The following is an 18084-nucleotide window of genomic DNA, read 5'->3' on the forward strand; positions in this document are numbered from 1 at the left end:
GAGAGAGTTTAAATGAAACAGTTGAATTAAAATAACTCAACATAACAAACCTTATATTTGCTCTGCAGGAAAGAAACTTGAATAAATTAAAGTTTATAAGCAGTAAAGTTAGATTCCTGCAGATAGATGCAGAATATAAACCTTTCATTCACATCCATTGGTGCGTAATTTGGAAACGACACAAACTCGCATGTTTCATAATGAAGTTGGAGCGAAAAGTTCTGAATCAGCTTTAAAGTTTAACAAAGAAAACTGAAGCTGAACCTGATTTTCCACAAGTTGCAGTTTCATCTAAAGGAAGTCAAAGCTCCAACAACACTTATAGTAAGAAGTTTATTATCAGACCAATGCGTTAACGCAAACTGGAGACTGATTTTTCCCTCTTTATGCACCTTTGAAGTAAGTGAAGTTGTGCCAGAAACCTCCACTCTGCATCTTTTATACCTGCATGTGTTCCTCTATGATCGATAATAAAGGCTTCTAACAGGTGGAGGGCTAACAGGTGATCAATCAGCTGATTTCAGCTCATTAAAAACCGATTTGCAGTCATTTCTAAACACATTTGGATAATAAAAGTGAGCTTATTTCATTAGGAAGATGCATTTTTAGGACTTATTAATCAGACAGATGTGTGAGTTTGAAGGAATTTGAAGTTTTCTGCTTTGGTCAAACCTTCTAAACCAAACAGCAGAAGAAGAAAGTAGGTCCAAACCATTTTTCTCTCTCTCCTCTTACCTCTCTGTCTGTCGTGTCACTTGTCATTGTTGGCTGCTGAGCTCGCGTCGCTCCGCCCCTCCATGTGTCGGAGTCTGAGTCCGGCGGGGGATAAGGGGGCAACTCGACTCCTCCTGCAGCCGATCAGCTGGACTCCTTCCCAGGCAGAAACAGGCAGCAAGAAGCCGGAGGGGAGGGAGGGGGAAGCCGGACAGACCCGAGCACATCCAGGCAAAGAGGCCGCACCATGTCATTGAGCCCTAAACACTCCACTCCCTTCTCAGTGACAGACATTTTGAGCCCGATGGAGGACAGCTACCGGAGGTTTGGAGGTATGGATCACAGCGCAGCGGGGAGCCTCGGGACCCCGCTGGGCGCCTACCGGCAGACCCAAGTCTCCCAGCCGGGTATGCAGCATCAACAGCAGCCGCAGCAGCAGCATCAACATCAACATCAACATCAGCATCAACTACCACCTCATCTCCACCATCATCACCACCACCATCACCATCACCTCCTGTCCTCCTCTTCCTCGTCCCCATCCTCATCATCCTCCTCTTCTTCAGCAGCAGTAGCAGCAGCAGCGGCTCTGGGTCACGGCGGGCCTTATCATCATGTGTCCCACGGGGTGCCGCAGTTTTCCGGGGCCGTCGGAGGGTTTTGTAACGGAGGCATCGGGAACGTGGGAGAGCTGCCGTCCTACCAGGAGACGGTGAGAGGTGGAGGAGCTGCAGCAGCCGCGTGGTACAGCAACCCCGAGCCAAGATACCCGACAAGTAAGGAGCGCGTGAATTAAAAAGTTTAATTTTTAATTTTGGAAAATGTGATCTGGTGTCTCCTGATTTATAGGGAAAGAGATAAGGGAACTTTATTCATCCCCATAGGAGGGAATTTAAAATTGACACAACAGCACCTTCAAGTAAAAATAAAATAAAATAAAGTCCTATATAGAATAAATATACCAAACATTAGTGTAGGTGGGAGCTGTGCCGTTTACGCACCATAGATTTAAATCTTTGCAATGTTTCTAAAGTGTGTATAAACTCCTTATTTCGCAACAATGATATAATAAATATCCAAAACCTAAAACTGGCCTTTTAGTAGAATTAAGCTTTCTGAATTTAAATGCTTTAAAGTCACAAAGTTTATAGTTATTTAACGTGTATAATTACGGTAATTAATGCTGTGTTTAATCACAATATAATGACTTTAAAGTGACTATATTATAAATTCTTAATAACATTCCTTTCAGCCTTTTAACAATAATAATAATAATTAATAGCTCATTTTTTGTTTTTTAATTAGTCAACAATGAGACAATAAATCGGCCTTTTACAGAATTAAGATTTTATGACTTTAAAGCAATTACATTTATAAAGTTTCGTTATTTTAAATGCGCAATTGCAGTAATTAATACGATGTTTAATCACAATATAACGACTACTATATTGTAAACTTCATAGCATTCCTTTCAGCCTGTTAATAATAATAATAGTAATAATAATAATAAAGAGCTCATATTTGTTTAGTGATAATTGGATTTAATCTGAGTTTTTATAATAAAAAGCAGGAGGTGAATTTGTTGTCCTGGAAATTTTTACTTATTTAATTTCTACATTTAGTCAACATTTAAAATCATCAGTATTTAACTGGACCATCCGGATCATTGCAGATACATTTGAAGATGTGATTCATCCAATTTCATATTTTATTGACTTTAAATTCTTCGGTGTTGGTTATTGCTCCTCTAAGTCTCCAGATTCATGGGCCCCTCCGGCGGGATGAACATGTCCGGGATGGTGGGCAGTCTGGCCGGGATGGACTCCACCGGCAAGTCCATGGTGACTCTGCACGCGGCGCCACGCAGGAAGCGCAGGGTGCTCTTCTCTCAGGCGCAGGTCTACGAGCTCGAGCGACGCTTCAAGCAGCAGAAATACCTGTCCGCCCCGGAGAGGGAGCACCTGGCTGGACTCATCCACCTCTCCCCCAACCAGGTCAAGATCTGGTTCCAAAACCACCGATACAAGCTGAAGCGGCAGGTTAAAGACAAAACAACCCAGCAGCTGCAGCAGGACGGAAGCGGGTCCCCGGTTCTCTCTAAGAGCGATAAAGCCTGCAGGACCGACTCCAGTGGGCCAAACCAGACCGAGAACAGACAGAGCAGCTCGGGGGAAGCTTTGACTGTGACTCCCCCTCTGCAGCAGCAGCAACAGCAGCATCAGGTGAACCAGCTGTCGTCCACAGAGGAGCTGGAGGATTTGTCCCCCAGTCCGCCGATGGGACTCATTGAGTACACCAACAGCATGATCGGCTCCAATTTACTGTACGGGAGAACTTGGTAGGGACACCGGCATGCTGACAGGCGGGATCGGGCCTGTAGGATCTCATTCCCGGGTTGGATTTTTCTTTTTTTGGGGGGAGAACCGGCTGGAGAACTGCTTTTTTAAAAATATGTTTCCGTGCGTAAAGTTCTGGTTCCTTTACGCACAGCTCCGGTTCCCTTTACGCACACCGGGACAGAACGGACACTTGGCTCAGTGGGTTTTTTTGAGCATTAAAAGTGCAAAAATAAATTGTATATTAGAAGCTTGAACCAGGCTGAATGTTACTGATAATGTTATTACTCTCTCTCTCTCCTTCTTCAGAGCGAAATATTTGTTATAGTCTCGTTTTTTTTGTAAAATGACAGATGTGACTCGCTGCTGCGTTTAAGGTCAGGAAACAAAAAACAAACAAAAAAATCTGAACTGTGAGATTCAGGAAGCTCGCTCACTGTGCTTCCCTTTTAACTTCAGACAGGTTAAATTATTTGCAAGTTTATATGTGAAACTAATAACAAGGTGAAGCAATAGAGGCCTTTGTGAAGAACAGATGTTTCTCCAGAAATATTATAATTGGAAGAAAAGTCATTAAAACTCCTTTTTTTTTGTTACAGATGATCTTAATTTCTTTTTCCACCAGTAAACACATCATGATATTTTCATTTTGGACACGTTTATTTTTTTTCTCTCTCTGTGGAACCTGAAGGAAACATTTTGTATTTTTTTTTTCTGTGTTTTTAAAGGATAATTAACAGCAGGTGTGACTCTCCGGATGTGTGCCACTGTGACGCTAAATGTACCCAAATATTCACCAAAAAACATCAAATATTCTGCAGTAAAAGTTGCTGCAGCTGAATCTAAAAAAAGACTCAAAAAATCATCACTTTTTCTTTCTTTCTTTCTTTTTTTTGTGAAGACATCTTCTCTTCTTTTGGAAATTTATTAAAAACAAAAGTGGTTTTTTTGCTTTTAAGTTTAGAGTCGAATTTATTTAAAAAAAAAAAAAAAAATTTCCTTCATCTTAAAGATAAAAGACACATTTCTGTAAAACAATACAACATCCCATCATCAGTGTTTTGGACTTTGGAGATTCCTCTCAGAAGTAAAACAAACTGGGACACTACTAGTGCTCAACACTCACTTGTATTTTACACGTTTTACAGGCGGATCATCTTAAAAATCACACATTTTTACGTAATAAGCTTCTTTTCTTTCTTTTAAAGTAGAATAAAAAGGAAAAAAAAAAATAATTCATTGTACAAGACGACAATAAAATGAAGAAGAAAAAAAACCAAGATGACTTGTTTCCCCCCTAAAAATAGACGAGCGCCCCCCCCCCCTCTCCTAAAGTCCAACAGACGGTGAGTTCAGTAGTTGTATCTTCTGGAGGGAGGAGGAGGAGGGTAACCTCTGCCCGCGTTATAACCCTGAAACACACAAAGTTCAGCATTTTAAATTATATTACAGCTCAATAAAAGATAATAAAACATAATAATTACAAGCAGAGTGGATTTACATATTTTACATTTCCTCAAATTGATTTTAAAGTCATTTAATTGTCACATTATTAAAATAAACAGAATAAAAAAAGAAGCTTTTTATGTTGAAAATGCAAAAAAAACAACCAATCAGATTTGAATTGATCAGTTTTGAGGTTTTATTTTTACTTTAATCCTAATTTTTGTGCTTTGTGATGTTCGAGGATGTTTTAAAAATTAAACACAGGAACTGAAACCTTTAACAAAAACATTATTTTTTGTTTATAAATGTGCTTTTTCTTTTTTTTTGGTCCATCATTAAAGGGTCAGTTCACCAAAAGCTCAAGATTTTTAAAAAAATGATTTGAACGACTTTCTATGGTAGAAAACGTCCCATTTTAATAATCAGTGGAGTATTAAAAGAAGCATTTCTAGAAAGATTAAATGTTGTTTTTTTAATGCTGTTAAACTACAATAACAACTAATCATTATTTTTTATTAATAATCTGACTTTCATGGTAAACTGATGAATCATTTTGTCACTAAAACATCAGAAAATTGTGAAAAATCAAACATCATGGAGTCCACAGTGACGTCTTCAATTGTTTAATTTTATCTAATTATCTAAAATAACATTTTGATTAATTAAAGACAAATAAAAGCACCAAATTGTCAAAGTTGGAAGCTTTGAATCAACATATTTTGGGCCATTTTTGCTTTAAAAACTACAATTATTCTATTATCAACATTTCTATCAAGTGACTATAATATATTAATCGATGCAGCTCGACTTTAATCATCACAAACTAAAACTTTATTTTACTTTATTATATTTAGTTTGAGGCTGAAATTAAAACCTGGAGGTAAAAATGAGAAAAGTTATTATTTTAATTGAGGTGAAATGAGCCTTTATATGCTGCTGCTGCTGGTTTAACTGGTTCAACTGGTCCCACTTTGCACTAAATCCAATAAACAGACTTTTGTCCAGTTTGATCTAAATAAAGCAAACAAAACTCAACAGAACCAGCTGGACTTTTTACTTCCTTTGTGTCTTTTCAGCAGCTTTCAGCAGCAGGTTGAAACTGAAACTTTTTCTCTTTATTTCATTTAAGAATAAAATCCTGAGTCAAGTTTCTTAATATTGACTTTTTGCCTGCAACTCAGCTTCCACTTAAAATCTCATTAAACTGCCAGAAAGTAAAATAATCTAAAACTTCTTTATTTAAAATGTGAAAACAATGAGAAGACGTCTGCATGTGTTAAATACAATCTGCCGTTAGATGAGTTTTAAAATCTGATAAAAGTCTAAAAAGTTAAGATTTGTTATGATTGTTTTTCTGGGACATGAATCCAAAATTATTATTACAGTAATTAAAATGATCTGTTTAAAACTTTCTTTACATCAGTTTTTTAACGAGTTGATGATCTTTTGACAGAATGAATGAAAAATAGAGCTGCAAATATTTTATAATTAAATATTTAGTTTGACTCATTTTTTAAGGAAAATCATCATCATGGTTCACACTTCTGAAATGTGTCTTTTATTGCAGTGAATTGAACATTTTTGGGGTTTTGGACTGTTGGTCTGATGAAGCAACACATTTCATTTATTATATTTAAAGGTTTTAGCAGATTGTGATGAACTTTTTACCCCTTTTAAACCATTTTTAAAATGTTTTATAAGCCATGATATTAATTGATTAATCAAGAAAAATCAATCTTAATTCAGTACAACAGGAATCAATTTTACCATCATATAAATATCTGAAACTTGTTTTCACACCATGATCAACTTTTCAACATTATGAGATTTTCTTTTTCCTGGTTGGTTTGTTTATTTTTATTAATTAAAAGGAAAGAAAGAAAGAAAGAAAGAAAGAAAGAAAGAAAGAAGAAGAACAAAACAAAGTTGATTTAAGCTGTGAGAAGCTTTGAACTTTAATTTTAAAGTTGAAATGATTAAAAGTGTAAAAAAATCCACCAAGAAAGAAACTTTTTCATCACAACCTGCTCGAAGGGGAAGATGGAAACTTAAGCTCCTCCCACAGTGAGCCCTCCTGTGTGTGTGTGTGTGTGTGTGTGTGTGTGTGTGTTTACCTGCTGCTGTTGCCCCCCCCTGTCGTCCCTGCGGTCCTGCTGCCAGTCGTCTCTACGTTGGTCGTAGCGCTGCTGGTAGCTGCCCTGCCCTCCCGCCCCTCCCGCCCCCCCCTGCCCCGCCCCTCCCGCTCCTCCTCGTCCACCGCGGCTCATGTTGTGCTGATAGGCCGACTGCTGCGACTGCGCGGCCCGATCCCAACCGTGACCCCCGCCGCCTCCTCCTCCTCCTCTGCTATACTGCTGCTGCTGCTGCTGCCTGGAGACACAAACACACCAAAAACACATGTTCAATACTGAGAAAACACAACTACACACTCTAACATGTTCAATCAATACTTTAATTCTATATGTGGAGGTTTATTTAGTCATGAGTGTGAATCTGTTCCTGCTCTTATCTCCGGTAATAAAAGTAACAATTTATCACCTCAGAAATACTTTGAACAGGTTAAAACTGGTTAATGGACGAGAGCGAGGTCGTTATAAAGTGTGAGGACGAGTTGACACCTTTTAATTAATTAATGATGAAAATGAGATTTTTACTCAGAAGTTAAAATATGCTAACAGTGGATCAGCGTTATCTAAACGGACTTAATGGACCAAGAGAGAGACAGAGAGAGAGAGAGAGAGAGAGAGAGAGGGAGAGGGAGAGGGAGAGGGAGAGAGAGAGAGAGAGAGAGAGAGAGAGAGAGAGAGAGAGAGAGAGAGAGAGAGAGAGAGAGAGAGAGAGAGAGCATGGATCAGACAGTTTTTACTTTAATGGACGCTCAGATTATTGTTTTTTTACCTTTTAAATGTAGAAATTAAACTATAATTCAAATGTTTCCAACACTAGAGCCAAAAAAAACACCAGAATTTCAGCTTTTATCTGTTTTACATCATTATAAACTGAATATATTTGTGTTTTTGACTGTTGATTGGACAAAATATGACATTTAAAAACGTCTCCTTGAACTTTTGGGAAACTATTCTTTCTGTTTTTTTCAATTATTTGAAATCAGTAGCAGCTCCCCTCAAAAAAAGGACTTTTTCTAAATAAATATAGTTTAAACTGAGCAAAGTTTGAAATAAAAAATCAAATATTTAAAGATTAAAAACATTTGGCTCAATTTTTATCCTTTTTATTCCTTAAATCAAACATAAAAAAAACTAAAAGGTTTGATTCTTCCGCCTCAGAAGATCAGACTTTTTGTCCTTTCTTTTTTTTAAGGAGCTGCCAACAGTCACTTAAAACCTGGACTTCCTGATCTAAAAAAAAAAAAAAAAAGAGAAAGAGAAAGAAAGAGTCGGCCTTTGATTCTGCTTTGAAGTGACCTCCCTTAAAATCCCATCGACGGGCGTTTAACGGAGGGATCGAGCTCTTCAGAAAAGGAAGAGATGAAACGGCTTCTCCTCCTCAGAGATGACTTAAAAAGAACGCACGAGTATGAAATGAAGCATATTCACACATATGGCTCGGATCGACCTCGTCCCTTAAAATGCATCTATGTATGTATGTATGTATGTGTGTGTGTGTGTGTGTGTGTGTGTGTGGGGGGGGGCGGAGAGGACGAGCCGGCCCTCGAGAAACCTGACCGACGGGGACAAAGAAGTCAAATCCAGCAGTGATATTAAAAAAGGTCTCTGCTTTGCAACAATAAAGAGAAACAGAAGAAGGAGAAGAAGAAGTAGAAGCCCCCCATCCCTCATTACTGAACCATGTCACAGTCTGACCAGCGCCGGACTTAACCGAGCGCTGGAATCCATAATCCCCCCCCCCCCCTCCTTTCCTTTCCTCCTCTTCAAGTTCCTCCTTGCATTTCATTCGGTCCGGTCCTGAGTAGTTAAAAGAAACTGTTTTCAGTCTCCGCTAATAACTACTGACCTGAGGTGACACCGAGCCACAATGGGCCTGGAAAAAAAAAGTTGAACCATAGAAAACTTTGATTAGGACTTTTTTTTTTGGAGGGGGGGGGGGGGGGGGTCTGGAGCCAGAATCAATAGCCGGTCTGTGTGGACTCTGCTGCAGCAGCGGCGGCGGAGGGGGAACGACGCAGCTCTCCTGCAGCATTAGTGATGCCTCATTAAGTTGCACAAACGTCCTCGAGAGAAATTTGTTTTAGAGCGACGGGGAAAAAATATTAATTCAGCAGCAGCGACGACGAGGAGGACGACGTCCCCTGATAGAAGGAACGTGGAGACGAGCTATCATGATAAACACAGAGCGAAGCCTTGATATGTTTAATACACACAAGTATGATTAAAAAGGTAAAGAGGGAAGTGGAGGTTTATTGGGGAATAAAAAATAAATATCTAACATTATAATAAAAACTGTGAGGATGAAAAGTGTTTGGATGTAAACAAAGAATGAAAATCTCCTGTTTTGAGTCATTTTTTAACGAGTGTTTCCTCTCCAGGCTCGGATAAAACAAACAGGTAAAATATCAGGAGTGTTTTATTATGTGAACTTTACTTCCTGCTGTGGCGGCCGACTCACCTTGGAAATTGGGGCTGCTGGAAGGAGGGAGGCGCTCCGAGCAAACTGTTCGACTGCCTGGAATCTGTGGAGAACAAAAAAGACGACAGTTGAGAAGAGAAAGAAGAAAGAGAGAGAGAAAGAGAGAGTTCGGACCTTTGTTTAATAAATATATAATCATTTAAACCTTCAGAAAGAAGCAGCTTTTTGTGTTTTGTTTTGATATGAAACGTCATCAAGATCATAAAAGCCTGAGAAATATTTCACATTCACACATCAGCCGAGGAAGAGGAGGAAGAGGAAGAGGAGGGGGGGTCGACTTTTCCCAGAGTTAAACTGTTATAAAGCCTGAGAAAATCCTTCATGTTGATTGTTTAGAAAAAAGCCAAAAAAATTAAAAAGAAAAACCAGCAAAGATCTGACATTAAACATGTTCACTAATTAACCCAAATTCATGTCGGCTTTAACCTCGGAGATTAAAAAAAAAGAAGAGAGGATTAATAAAAAAAGAAGAAGAAGAAGAAGAAGAATAACAGCAACTATTTAATTTCTGTCATGGATACAGAACGAATCAGTTGTCATGATAAAATTAAGCTCTTTCAAAATGTGGAATCATGGCCGGGCCTCTGGAGAGGAGGAGAGAGAGGGAGGAGGAGGAGGAGAAAGAAGAAGAGGAGGAGGAGGAGGAGGAGGAGGGTTAAGGCAGACGAGGGGAGAGCAGGAGCGCCGCATTTGCATTTTTTTGTTCGGAAAATGAAATAAGCATTCAGCCGGCAGCATTGTGGACGCCTCAAGTACCCTGGTTCCATCGCTGCAAGCCCTTCACAAAGACACACTTAAAAAAAAAAAAAAAAAAAAAAAAAAAAGAGGAGGGGGAGAGAGAGAGGAGAAAAAAAAAAAGAAAAGAAAGAAAAAAGGAGCGAACGGCTTCTTCTAGATTCACTGTTGCCAAGGCGATGACCAGCTGCGAGCCGCGGACTTGTTTGTTTATAGGGGCAGCAGTGCTGAGTGGTTCAGGCTCAGGGTGGGTGAAGGGTGACAGAAAGGACCCAGAGCCTCATGTTTAGAAACCAGGAGGAAGAGTCGCTGTTAAATATTTAAAAAAAATGACCAAAAACCTTGTTTATAGGAGCCAATGATGCTGATAGACAAACACTGCATGGGGGATATATTGATTATTGGTTAATTATCAGTAGAGCTGGTTGATTTATCGATCATCAGAAGCAACTGTTTTGATAATTAAATAATATTTCAGTCATTTTTATAGCAAAAAAAGCCAAAATGTAAAAGTTACATGAGACTAATTGATGCTTTTTCTATTATATATGAAAATAAATTGAATATTTTTGGATTTAAGTCAAAGTAAACTGCATTTTTAATTATATTAATATATATTTGGGGAAACTGAAGGAATTTTGTGCTTTTTTATGACATGTTAAAGACTAAAAATGATTGGAAAAATAAAAGTAAATAATGCTGATAGCCAACACTGTTCGGGCAATATATTGATTATTTGTTTATTATCAGTAGAGCTGAAACAACTGATCGCTTAATCAATCATCAGAAGCAACTGTTTCGATAATTAAATCTAAATCCTTTCAGATAGTTTTCTAGCAAGAAAAGCCAAAATTGTAACTATTAAATGTGACTATTTGATGCTTTTGTCTGTTATATATGAAAATAAACTTAGTATTTTTCGATTTAAGTCAAAGTAAGCAGCACTTTTAAATATGTTAGTGTACGTTTGGAGAAACTGAAGGATTGGGTTTTCTCTTTTTTTCTGACATGTTATAAACTAAAATGATAAAAGGGAAAATAAAAGTAAATGATGGCCAACACTGTGTGGATATCAGGGCTGGTGGTAATATATTGATCATTTGTTTATAATCAGTTAAAAGCTGAAACAATTGATTGATGAAGCAATTATTTTGATAATTCAATAATCCTTCCAGTCATTTTAAGCAGAATTTGATGCTTTTATCTGACATATATGGAAATAAACTGAATATTTTTGGTTTTTGGTCAAAGGAAACAACACTTCTGGATATATTAATGTCGTTTTTGGGGATATTGTGAAGGAATTTTTCATGTTATCGACTAAAACAGTTAAATAATAGTATAAAATAATCAGCAGGTTCATCAATAATGGAAAAAAATCATTAATTACAGCCGTAATCATCAGATGTGACCTAAAATATATACAGTAAGTATATATACATATATTCTTTATGTCTATTATTCAGGTTGTAGGTGTTCAGATCATTTTATGGCAGCATCTCTCTGTTGATTGGTCGATCACTTTGAGCCAAAGTGAAATATCTCAACGACTACAGGACGGATTAAATTTGGTATAAATGTTCATGTTCCCCTCAAGATGATGTAATGTATTTACTTAACTTCTAATCTAGCGTTCATCAACAGGCTAAAATTTTAATTTAAGTTTAGTGCTAATTAGTTAATGCTAGCATGCCAACACATAGTAAACATTATACCTGCTGAACGTCCAGATGTTTGAGGATGGTGACGTTAGCATTTAGCTCAAATATAGCTTCATAGAGCTGCTAGCATGGCTGCAGGATTTAAAGGCCTTTTCCAAAGCGGTAAGTTCATTTCGATAGAACAAACTCCAACAAGACAAGACGACGCAGTGTGATCATTTACAACTGAACCATGTATCTTCCTAAAGGATTTAAATCATATATCAAACAGCTGCTGAGACATTAGAGCCAAGCTGTGAATTACTGGAGGGACGATGACACGTTGACCAACCGATCATCTCAGGAGTCGAGATACTGAGCGGCCCCCGATGACCTCTGAATACCTCCGATTACCTCCGAATACCTCCGAACACATTTCCAAAACAGATCTTTGGCCTGAAAGGAGCCTCGATCATGTTGGACCAGCCGATAACTTGATATTCATCAAATATCGAACAAATCATGAACGAGTCCAAGACTTTGAGAAACTAACGGAAGACTTTCGATATTTTGGATCCAATGAAAACCATCAAAACAAAGAAAAACTAAATAAATGTCTTAAAAAGGGGAAGTCAAGGACGACAAATTAGAAGGAAAAACCAACATAAAGTGTCTTAGTAAGGTGTTGGGCCACCAGAACTGATCAACGCTCCTTGTGATTGACTCTACAGTCTGTGAACTCTATTCGGATAAGAGATATTCCCTCATTTGCTGTTTTGATGATGGCGGTGCAGAGCGCTGTCTCACACATCCGTCCAAAATCTCCCATCAGTGTTCAGCTGGGTTGAGACCCCATGATGACTGAAGACCATAAGATACGATTCACATCATCAAAGCACCTAAAGACCTGTCACCATAACTATACGGTTGCCCATAAAGTTGGAATAATTTAGTTTTCAGACACATTCCTCCTTTTATTTTCTATTTATACACATCAGTAATCACCTTTGACCAGATGCAATGAGATTAATCAATACAATTTGGAGAATATATACACTTTATCTATCAAGAAGAAATCACATTGTCACAATCATTTCATGGAAAGAGGTAAAAAATACTTTATTCCAACTTTATGGGCGACCGTGTATTTTTATTGGACGATATATTCTCTCAGAAATAATCGCGATAAACGATATTATTGTCATTTGAAGACTGTTTTATATCACTGATATAATGATAATATAATAGCATAATAATGTAAAGGGGGGGCTGGGATTGTAGAGTTCTGTAAAAACACAGATTGCCGTTATGGTTGGGGAGTTATTTACCTTTAATTCCATATAAGCAGAATTAATGTGAAGTGTGGAAATACTGAGGTAAAAAAAACGGATCAAAGTTGATAAGTTGATATAGGCTCTGAATACGTCATTGTCTATCGTTGTTATGATTGGCTGTAAGTTTGTCCAGTAGCGTACAGAAGCATTTGATCGACATTCGTTGACCAGCCTCAACTACGAGGGAAAGGAACGGCTCCTCACCTGACCCTACCTCAATCTCACATGAAATTGAGACGCGGTCAGGTGTTAGCCAGGCTAGATAATTACGTTATTGTACGATAAGTCGGTAATTATTGTGACAGGCTTACGGTGATCCCTCGAGCCCCTTTGGATGGACGAGACCAGTCCCATCAAGATAGAAATGATTAATCTATCAGAACATTGATTTGCAGTGACTCTTCCTTCTATAAGCGGACAAATGGACCCAAACCACACCAGCAAAATGCCCCCAACACCAGATCCCCTCACTGTAGGGGTCAAGCATTCAGGCCTGTACTGGTTTTTCCTTTAATCCCCCCCCTCCCCCCTCTACCCCTCGTCTGCATCCCACCACTTCTCTGCTGACGGCTGCAAAAAGTAGTAGTAAAGCGCACAATTACTAGCCAGCAGGCGGACTGCTGTCGGCGCATTATCATTTTGTTTTTTGTCATTCAGTTTTCATGTTTGATTATCTCCTCCACCAACAAACTTTAAGTGGACCACCCACAGTTGGGCTCCAATTATAAACTCCACAACACTGGTCTTCTTCTCCTCGTGGCCAGCGATGACTCAAAGGAGAGAATTACAAGTGGACACCTGTCAATCTCCTTAATTAACAATGATCTGAAAGTGTATAGACCTCCAGTCTGCAGCGGACAAAAGCCAACAAAGGATTACGCTTTAAATCCTTAAAACACGCTGCCTCCACTGTATTAATGCAGGGATTACAACCGCGCTAAACAACTAAACGTCCCTCTCCGCCTCTTTTCAATTAGTGCAGCGACTATTTGACTCAGCTCTCGTCCAGCCGGCTCAGGACCCGTAACAGAAACTACACTGTAACTTTTCTGTCTGCTCGGACAAAGACGACCAAAAGACTCAACCAGCTTCTCCTCGGACTGGTTTACGAGCAAAGAATCAACTTAAGAAAAGATTAAAACCTCTAAATGAATCATGATTGAAAGAGATATAGTTAAAAATCAATATCACAATATCAATACTATCAATAGTAGTCTGTTTCCTGATCTCGACTTAAATCACTACGACTGTTTTCTTTCAAATGTTTCAGTACATTTACCAAACCTTAACTTCTTCCTAGGGGCTGCAGCTCATTCTTATTCTCATTATTGATGAGACTAATGATTATTTTTGCCATTAAATGATTGTTTCTTTCCAGCTAAGGTGACATCATAAGTCACTAACTTACTAAGAAAAGCATTAAATCGTCACATTTGAGGCTGAAACCAGCAAAGTTTGGATGTTTTTTGCAATTAATCAATTACCAAGATAGCTGCTGATTCTTTTCATTCTGCAGATCCATTTATTAATAAATCGACTTCTTGTTGTTGTTGCAGCTTTACTTTTTCCTTTCACCTACATTGAGGAATTTTTTTCTCCCAAATAAGTGTAACATCTCCAACGTTTCAGTGTTTAATGTAACAAACAAGCAGCAGCTATATGAAAGGTCGGTCTTTATTAAAAATAAACCCTGTCGTATTATCAAAAGTTTGATTTAAATCAGGCTTTGCCAATTAAAAAAATAGGTTAAAACTACAAGGAATGTGAAAAGAAGCATACAATGCTAATGTTCAGTACCTTTAATGATATTATCACAACATCACAAAGCCCTGCAGAGAGCTACTAGACCTACTTTAAATCATTGGTCTCCATTTTTTCTTGTTTCTTTGTAATTTTTTCTTTGTTTTTGTTCCTTTGCTTTATGATCTGTCTTATAACCAGCCTGTCGTTGAACTACATGAACCTGTATGAAAGGTGCTGTATGAATAAAGTTTGATTGCTACTTTAAAGCCTTCATGCACCGTTATACAGATAAAGCAGAGTTTAACTACGTCGAGTATTAACAACCAAACACAAGCTTTAATAAATGAATCTGAGATGCAGAAGTTCAGAGCAAAAATCTCAGTTTTCAGAAGCATCAGATCACAGTGAAGATAATGTTTCCCAGGACTTAAAAGGCCACATGTGTTTGGTGACTCCTTGTTATTGAAGTCGCTGCAGCAGCCAGTGTGAGCAGCTATTGTGTGCAGTTGTTATTCTCAAGTGGTTCGGGGGAGTTTTTGGAGGCTTATCATCCGCTGTGGCCGCTGGATGAAACCGTTACTTTGCTTGTGCCCTGGTTAAAATTTGGTGTCAGTGTGTGTCAAGACAATAATGGCCACCAGCAGAGACTCCCCGGCTGGTTATTAAACACCAGCTGGTCCGGCTGCGGTGCACAAAGCCTCGCAGCGTGTTTCAGAGGCAGCGTGTTGACACATCACCGCAGGAGGTAGCGGCGCTGTTAAAAGGGGGAAGTTAACTTTGGTTTCAACCCTCTTCAGAGCGCATCACACATCCAATCAAACGGGATCCTCCCGGATGCTTTTATCACAGGGGGCCACTGTGTCCAGCGGAGCCACTCGACAGTCTCATTACCAGCCTCGGTCTCCCACAACGATAATCAGCAACCCCCCCTCCCCCCACAAAAAAAGCCCCCCACAAAAGCCCAGTAGAGCAAAGCCTGTAGTGATTACTGGCCAGGCAGAGGATTGTCCCTGAGAAAGTGTTATCTGGACAAAAGCGAGCCTCTGGCCTCCTGTTGCAGAATAAGGCCTACTTGTCTGGATAATCACATTCCTCGGGACGCCGATATTACGATTCGTCCACGTTTCCCTGCTGGTGTCAGAAAAGTCCCTGAGTCATTTATTTTATTAAAACCGTTGAATAATTTCATCAGTTCACAGGTGAATCTTATTTTTAGATCAAATTTCAGCATCCGACTGTCATCACTCAATGAAGAAGTCAAAGGTTTAACACTTTAAAACGGACGAAAATCAGCAAAAATCAAATCTAATATAAACGCTACCTTCAATAATGACACATTTCTGTTTCAGGTACTTCAGCTGATCCTCTGTCAACCAGAAACAAGCTCCGCATTTACAATAATTCACATTTATTAAAATAACCATTTCCCTACAAAATGATGGAAAAAATACAGAGTGAGAGAGATATAAATATATATTAAAAAAAGCTGTCCTGGAAACCACTAATTGGAAAGTTTAACATTAAGAACGAGAGGCAGAGGCCAGGGGAGGTGCTACCGCAATCCGGAGGAGCCAAAAACCCCCATTTGCATCAAGTGCCACCAGAATAGCCGCGACTCCCCCGCACGCTATCAGTGGGCAGATGAGATTATTCATCTACTTGCAAATTGGCACATCAAAGTCAAACTGGAGGAGAGCTGGCAGAGGAGCGCGGGGCCGAGGGCCGGGGGGCCGAGCGCAGTCCGTGATTAGGAGCAGGGAAACAGATTTTGCCTCCATATGTGACTCTCTGTGCCGCTCCATCATCCGTCCCTCATGTGACCAACAAAAGGAGCTTTTTTTAAAAATCATATAACACAATTATTTGTGTCTTAAAACAGGGACAGTTTGGCAGCTGGTTAGACAAAGTGTCGTCTTCCTTCTGAGTGAATTAATAACAGTATCCATTCAGGTCTTTTTGTGTTGACGTTGCAGCTGATTATTGAGGAAAAGCTTCGTCTAAACCAGCAGGTTTGGGCTCCAGCAGGTCACACAGCTGCTGATGAAGCCGCTGAGCAGTTTATGAGTTTATTCTTTTATTTTCCTGCTAATATAAATTATAGAACTAGTTCAGAGGAAGGATCGGAGCAGGAGAGCTGCACATGATGTTTGTTTCAGACAATAGAGATGAACATGAAGATGACCCAAGATAATGTATTTTATAGATAATCAAAATCAAGGTGAGAAATATCACTATAGATGTTTATATGAGTTGGTCCTGAATGAAATCCAATTAAATTATATTACAGTAGGGCTGCAACTAATTATTATTTTCATTATTGATTCATCTGCAGAGTTAATAGGACTGGCTTAATGAGCATCGTACTGTCTTAGTCAATACAAAGCTACAGCAGTGAATCCGATAATTCACCCAATTTGAGTCGTAATGTTGATTCTTCACCCTTTAAAACAGTGGGTTAGGGTTTCCACATAAAACATTAACTGAAAAGTAGATTTTTCTGAAGCTTTCACTTGAATCTAACATTTTAAATTCAAAATCATCCAATTTCACTATTTTACTTAAAGCCTGTTGAACTGAGATTTTTTCCTTTTTCTACTACACACAGTATAAGGTCAAGTGTTGGGACACAATTTCTACGTCAAGTAAACGGGAAGTTGTGTCGAGAACCTTTTACTGGTACTGTACTGATTTAAATAAAGATCTCTACAAAATGAAATGTTATGAAATGTCTAATAAAATGAATCCCATGTTGTTGCTCAGTGGACACTTGTCAGGGTATGTGTGTGTGTGTGTGTGTGTGTGTGTGTGTGTGTGTGTGTGTCTCTTACGATGGTAGGGCTGGTGGCCTCCGCTGTGTTGAGGACGGCTGTAGTTTCCTTGGCTGTAGTTGCCTGGCGGTGGAGCGCTGCTGTACTGACCTCCACCACGTTGGTTCCTGTTCATATTGTGACTGAAGAGAGACAGAAAAAAAAACTGTGCTGTAAAATCTAATTAACAACAATGACATCTTTATACACAAACAGGTTATCTCCAGGTAGTCAGAGTAAAAAGGCCTTTGTGGGTCAAATCACTCGGCAGGTGTGCAGAACCAAACGGTCTTTCATTGTGTCGTGCTGCTAGAGGTACCGACTCCGAAATACCACCAAAGAAGAAGTCCAGTTTGAGTGACAGGTCAGTGAATTTCAAGACTTTACTGAGAAATGACTGCACAGAAGTTTATACAGAAGTATAACTGTGGAAAGTCATCATCTTTCCACACAACTATCACGAGTAAACAGTAGATATACAGCGCTAACGTGACAATGACTTCTACCAATAATGTGTGTGTTCTTGCTTTTGGTTGCTGCTGTCCAGTAAAAGTTTGTTTTTCTTTAAAGTTGTTTTTTTCTATTGCCGTCTCGTCTTTATTTGAGATTGACAGTCAAGCTGGGGCTCTTTTCAAAATCCCCTTTGTATATATATCACGATATATCATTATGACCAACTTCATTATTCCCTTGATTTTGTATCACCATAGTCCCTAAATAT

At 38.9% G+C, this 18084-nt stretch overlaps 2 protein-coding genes across 2 annotated transcripts in view; one reads left to right on the forward strand and one right to left on the reverse strand.

Annotated features, from left to right (window-relative positions):
• The first annotated feature begins 961 nt into the window (after nt 1-961).
• Nucleotides 962-3056, forward strand: nkx2.4b (NK2 homeobox 4b). Its single transcript, XM_062437369.1, has 3 exons — nt 962-1209; nt 1357-1490; nt 2467-3056. The coding sequence occupies exons 1-3, from the start codon at nt 962-964 to the stop codon at nt 3054-3056; spliced, it is 972 nt and encodes a 323-aa protein (XP_062293353.1).
• Nucleotides 3057-4159: 1103 nt separating this feature from the next.
• Nucleotides 4160-18084, reverse strand: part of xrn2 (5'-3' exoribonuclease 2) — a 45770-nt gene continuing 31845 nt past the window's right edge. The window contains exons 28-31 of the mRNA XM_062437368.1: nt 17385-17506; nt 9080-9147; nt 6611-6856; nt 4160-4462 (exon numbers count right to left, since the gene is read on the reverse strand). Coding sequence (XP_062293352.1) covers nt 9080-9147; nt 17385-17506 — 190 coding nt within the window. The 3' untranslated portion in view covers nt 4160-4462; nt 6611-6856. The remainder of the gene's footprint in view (nt 4463-6610; nt 6857-9079; nt 9148-17384; nt 17507-18084) is intronic.

This window comes from Scomber scombrus, chromosome 17 (genome assembly GCF_963691925.1).
Source record: "Scomber scombrus chromosome 17, fScoSco1.1, whole genome shotgun sequence".
In the NCBI taxonomy this organism is placed as follows: domain Eukaryota; kingdom Metazoa; phylum Chordata; class Actinopteri; order Scombriformes; family Scombridae; genus Scomber; species Scomber scombrus.

What these genes read in the sequence shown, in the direction of transcription:
- nkx2.4b (XM_062437369.1), top strand. Translation starts at nt 962, where the DNA reads ATGTCATTGAGCCCTAAACACTCCACTCCCTTCTCAGTGACAGACATT. An exon ending in CCTCATCTCCACCATCATCA is followed by an intron (nt 1,210 to 1,356) that starts CCACCACCATCA and finishes GCCGCAGTTTTC; the next exon opens with CGGGGCCGTCGGAGGGTTTT. An exon ending in CGAGCCAAGATACCCGACAA is followed by an intron (nt 1,491 to 2,466) that starts GTAAGGAGCGCG and finishes TGCTCCTCTAAG; the next exon opens with TCTCCAGATTCATGGGCCCC.